General features: G+C 38.0%; 1 protein-coding gene across 1 annotated transcript; it reads right to left on the bottom strand.

The window, feature by feature from the left end:
* Positions 1 to 2,880: 2,880 nt before the first annotated feature.
* LOC119995352 (zinc finger BED domain-containing protein RICESLEEPER 1-like) lies at positions 2,881 to 4,386 on the bottom strand. Its single transcript, XM_038841831.1, has 3 exons — positions 3,798 to 4,386; positions 3,124 to 3,638; positions 2,881 to 3,027 (listed from the first exon to the last, which is right to left on the bottom strand). The coding sequence occupies exons 1-3, from the start codon at positions 4,384 to 4,386 to the stop codon at positions 2,881 to 2,883; spliced, it is 1,251 nt and encodes a 416-aa protein (XP_038697759.1).
* Between the last annotated feature and the right edge of the window lie 1,207 nt (positions 4,387 to 5,593).

The raw sequence follows: 5,593 nt of genomic DNA on the forward strand, positions 1-5,593 counted from the left end.
TCAGAAACATTCAATTCCACTATTCTGTAATTCAGAGAGAAGCCTATAGCTACGATGCTCGATGAGATAAAAGGATATTTCATGACACGATGGGCGGAGAATAGGATCAAGATCAATAGGTACCAAGGAACTATCATTCCAAAGATAAAGAAGAGACTAGAAATTGAGCATAAAGAATCTGGTAAGTGGCTGCCAAAATGGGCTGGAGATTTGAAATTTGAAGTGTTATGCATGCAGGAGAAATTTGTGGTAGACTTGGATGTGTTGTATTGCAGTTGCAGAAAATGGGAATTAACTGGAATACCTTGCAGGCACGCAGTGAGTTGCAGATATAGCAGAAGAAGGAAACTTGAGGAGTTTGTGCCTCAATGTTTCAAAAGAGAAGCATATAATGAGTGTTACTCTTTCATCATATATCCAACTGAAGGACCAGAGAGATGGCCTAAAACAACACATGATGACATTCTACCACCTACATGTCAAAAGACAATGGGCAGACCAAAGAAAAAAAGAAGAAAAGAGGCTGGTGAATCACAGTTGGGGAAATCATCAAAGTTGGGAATAAAGATGAGGTGTAGTAAGTGCGGTGGTGATAAACATAATGCCAGGACATGTAAAGTTGTACTTCCAACTCCCGGTGAAGGTAGTGTCTCAACTACTACTAATGTTAGACCTAAGTCTACTAATGTGAGGGGAAAGAAGTCTATGCCTGCTGATGTTACAGGAAAGAGGCCTATGGCTACAGATGTTAGGGGAAAAAGGCCAATGGCTGCTTCTGTTGGGGGTGTTAGACCAATGGTTGCATCTGTCAGGGGTCCCAGGCTTATGGAAGCTGCTTTTGTTAGTGGTGTGAGGCCGATAACACCTTATATTCCAACTGTGGGGAGTACTAAAAGACCACCATTTGTGCCAAAGTACCAAGTGCTCAGACCTCAATTGAGGACAACTAAATACTATGGCCCTACAACGTACTCTGTACGAGATCCAAGGACTGGATCTATATCCGTATTTGAACGACCATGCATTACAGAACGAATGGTATAAGTTACACAACTTCAATATTAAACTTATTTGTCTTTTTTGTAAATAAGTACTTATTATGTTGTAATACAGGGAACTGATGCTGCATATGGAGGGTCGTCCTCAGGTTCTATAGCGGGCTTTGGTTCGCAGGGGTCCGTAAACAAATGATGAAGATGATGAATGACATGGAAGCTGTTTGTTAGGACTTGCTTTCTTTTATTTTGTATTATGTTTTATGCTTGTTTGAGTTATGGATGTAAGAACTACTTGTTTGATCTGTTTGTTTACGCTACATTTGAACTTTGTACCAGCTTAGGTGCTGTTTAGAGATGTTTGATTTCATGTGCTGCCTTATTTTTTTGATATTTTAATACCTGTAGCAATTACCAAACAGTAGGGACAAATACAATAACTTTTAACAAAGTTCAGGGACAAATAGTAGACTAATCTAGTAGTTCAGGGACATATCGTTCATAGTGGGCATAGTTGGACACATCAGATTTTTCCGATTTGCCACCTAGGTGCCACGATGGAATTTTCCGTCGTCTTTCTCACTTTGAGGACAGACGGGGTACTTATTCATAGTTGAGTGACGAAATAGGTAAAAAAAATAGTTTAGGGACGAAACTGAAACCTGAGGTATAGTTGAGGGACGAAAAGTTCAAACTTAAAGATTCAAAGAGACAAACATTGCCTCCCTCTACTGTGAGAATATTGGTAAGCCAATAACATAGCCATAGAGAGTTTGTCAAAGTTAAAGTTTAAAAATTGAAACATAACATATAAAGTACTATTGATAAAATAAAAAATAAACAAAAGCAAGATAAATCTGCTGCTGCCAAGGATTGACTGCCCTAATGCCTCCATGATTGCCGTAGCCAAACTTAACCAGCCATGCATGACCTGTCAATATGCAAGAAATGATGAAATAAAATAAGATAAAATAAGCTGATTTTCTACAGCAAACAAAGGAAGTGTAGGTGTCAGATGCCAAAATCCAAATCAAAAGACAAATATTAATTATTGTTACCTTATTCATTTTGAAGCACTTGTTGCTGGTGAAAGTGTGGTGCCACTAGAAATGCCTCCAAATATTTGCAATGCTTCCATTTCTACAAGTCCATAGCATTTAAAAAAGTAAAGAAGACTGAGAATATATTTTTCTAATTCATTGCATTACATTTTAGTACAACATTAGGAGATTAGAACAAACTTTTTTCTATTTGCTCGCACCATTCATATAATTCAACTGCATCTTCGATGGGTTCCTTGTAAAAGTTGAAAGGTTCGCATCAGATCCAATCATTGCAACAAATGAGTGCCTCTACTGTTTTTGGAGTCAAACAAGCCCGAAAAGGATTAACAACTCGCTTTCCAGCACTAAATGCCGATTCTGAAGGCACACTTGACATCGGAGCAGCAAATATATTCCTAGCAATCTTGGATAGGATTGGATACCTTGACTGGTTTTCTTTCCACCAATCCAACAAATTAAATCCAAGATTTTTAGGGTTCTCGGCCGCCTCCAACAAATACTTATCAACTTCTAATTTGAACCCCATCTCTCTCTTTTCTTCTTCTCATAAACAATTCCAAATTTGCATCTCCCTCCTCTTCATTTACATTCCCTTCATTCTCATTAGTAACCTCCATACTCTATTGAGCAACTCCCGGATTATCCTTTTTGTAATCTTCATACATGTTGAATAAGAGAGTTTTCACTCTAAACACTAATCCTTCAATCATAGTAGGTTCATCTTTCAAAAATTCAAATCCCCATTGGACTAGGTCCATTTTGTAATGAGGATCAAGGACTATAGCCACAACCACAACTTGGTTGACATCTTTGATATTACCCTAATACTTGTTAAACTTTGCTTTCATTGAAGTTGCAACCTTCTTTAAGAATTCATCTTCACTTCTCATTGCTTTTTTCAAAGCATCAGCCATCATATAAATCGCACGGAAAGGCACATTAGCTGTCACCGTTTTGTAGGAACTAAGCTTCAAAGTTGCATCATAGAACTTTTTTAAGAACTTGACAAAAGCCCTAGCATAAGACTAATCCCAGGCACTAGGAGGCATGAGTTTCCTCCTTACATCATCAACCCTTCTTTTCTTACCAAGCTGATTCTCATCATCATTATCATTACTATCAAAATAACGCACATAATCAGTGGTCTCCTCCTCCAATCTCTCAAATGCCCTTTGTACTTTCAAAGCCGCCTCTAACATCAGATAAATTGAATTCCACCTAGTTTTGCACTCTAAAGGCATAAGACCTTTGCTATCAATCTTCTCCAACACTAAACATTGTCGAAACTTTTCCAACCTAGAAGGAGAGGATCTTGTATACTTACAAGCCTTACGAATACTCTTAATTGAGCTATGCATCTCACTCAACCCATTTGAAAAAATTAGATTGATGATATGTGCACAACACCTCATGTGTAAAAGATCCCCTTCAAATTGTAAAGTTTTCCAATGCCTCAATTGTCTTGCAACATACCTAATAGCACCGTCATTAGCCGATGCATTGTCAACCGTGATGGTGAACACTCTTTCTATACCCCAATCACTTAAACACCTCTCAATAAGTCTCCCAATGGCATCACCTTTGTGGTTGGTAATTTGACAAAAGTTCAGAATTCTTTTATGCTACTTCCAATCGTCATCAATGAAATGGGCCGTTAGAGCCATGTAATTGACGTTTTGAATGGAAGTCCATGTGTCAGTAGTAAGAGAGACTCTTTGGTTGTTAGCCGAAAGGATACTTTTGAAGGTAGCCTTACGATCTTGATAAACACTCCAAACTTTCCTAGCAACGGTCGAACGAGATGGTGGATCAAATCTAGGTTGGACCTCTTTCATAAATCGTGTAAACCCTATCCCTTCCACAAACCTAAACGGGAGCTCATCAATTATAATTATCTCCACACATGCTAGAATACTCCTCTCCTTGCTAAATGAATGTGCAACTAGGTTACCTTTTCCCTCAAATGAAAGGGTTTTTTGGCTTTTGTCCTCTTTAATTGGAGAATTAGGACAATAATGAAGCAAATGAGTCCTCAAGGTGGAAGTCCCATTTACTATTGTGTTACATGCATAATCATGCTTACAATGATTGCAAACTGCCCTTTTCCCCTTCCCCTTTACCATCATTGTCTCAAAATGATCCCATACAATAGATTTTTTCTTACCAAGACGTGGAGGGAGTGTCCCTGCAGCTACAACTTCTCTTTCAGTTCCTAATAGTTCTGCTTGTGTTACTGCAACTTCTGGTTCTGTTTGTGAATTAGCACTACTCTCAGATAAAGTTGGAGTGGATGGAGTTTGGGAACTAATTTCCTGATTCTCCTCCATACTAGTAATCATCAAACATTGCATAAAAGTATTTCAAACACTATATAAACTACTGCCACTGCATTAAAATATTTCAAACACTGCATAACACTACTGAAGTACTGGCAGTGCATAAAATACTACATAATAAAACTATTGCCAATGCAACAAAGTATTTCAAACACTGTATAAAAGTACTACCAATGCCATCCATAAAAGTATAAATAAAACACTGCGTCAAATATCAAAATATTGGCAAGGAATTATACATTCTCAAAAGTCAAAATACCTCCAGCAATAATGATTGCTAATACTAATAAGAATCAAATGCAAGGAAGGACTGCTAATACATTTCATGTTTATAAAGCAGACTTTCAAAAAGATAATCTAAGTACTCAACCATAAAAGCATCTAGTAGACTAGTACTGACTACTAACTGCCTAAAAGGACAAAACTCAAAACATGATATAAAATATTATACATATCCTACTTTTACAATGAAAATTTGATGCCAGCTCAAAAGCAAATTCAACATTCTTTTGCTCCAACCCGAATAGCAAAACAGCTTGACTGACTAGTGACTACCTATATTTTTTTTCTCGAAACCACCACTAAAAATGAACTAATATATGATATGATTAGCAAAGAAAACCAAGCAGTAGTCAGCAACATTGAACATTCAAACACTAAGAAAATGAAATAGCACCCAGAAAACCCAGTCAAAGACCAACAAAGGCACTCTGAAATTAGAATCAAGCAAATCTAAGCCTAAGGTTCGAAATCAACACCAATAAGAGATTAAGAGTACCATACCTGATCGCTGGAGAAGGAGAGGTCAAAGACTCAAAACTTAGAAGTCAAAACACGAGCTTAAGAGTGTAGAGACTGTAGAAGGGCAACTTGGATGGAAGACTCGAAGACAGCAATCCTACGGAAAACCCAGTCAAAGACCAACAAAAGCACTCTGAAATTAGATTAAGCAAATCTAACCCTAAGGCTCGAAATCAACACCAATAAGAGATTAAGAGTACCATACCTGATTGCTGGAGAGGGAGAGGTCGGAGACTCAGAACTTCAAAGTCAAAACACGGGCTTAAGAGTGTAGAGATTGTAGAAGGGCAATCCAAATGGAAGACTCAAAGACGACAGTCATGCACTCCTACGGGGCTGCGATAAACTAGGTTTGAGACTTTGACTGAGTGCGTCTCTTGCGGGGGCGCAGGGCTGC

This window comes from Tripterygium wilfordii, chromosome 1 (assembly GCF_013401445.1).
Source record: "Tripterygium wilfordii isolate XIE 37 chromosome 1, ASM1340144v1, whole genome shotgun sequence".
Classification (NCBI taxonomy): Eukaryota; Viridiplantae; Streptophyta; class Magnoliopsida; order Celastrales; family Celastraceae; genus Tripterygium; species Tripterygium wilfordii.

Excerpts from the sequence above, each read along its gene's own strand:
- LOC119995352 (XM_038841831.1), bottom strand. The coding sequence starts at position 4,386 with ATGGAGGAGAATCAGGAAATTAGTTCCCAAACTCCATCCACTCCAACT. Across the intron at positions 3,639-3,797 it reads TCGTAAGGCTACCTTCAAAA|GTGATGCCATTGGGAGACTT; the intron begins GTATCCTTTCGG and ends CCAACCACAAAG. Across the intron at positions 3,028-3,123 it reads AGAAAAGAAGGGTTGATGAT|CTTAGTTCCTACAAAACGGT; the intron begins GTAAGGAGGAAA and ends GCAACTTTGAAG.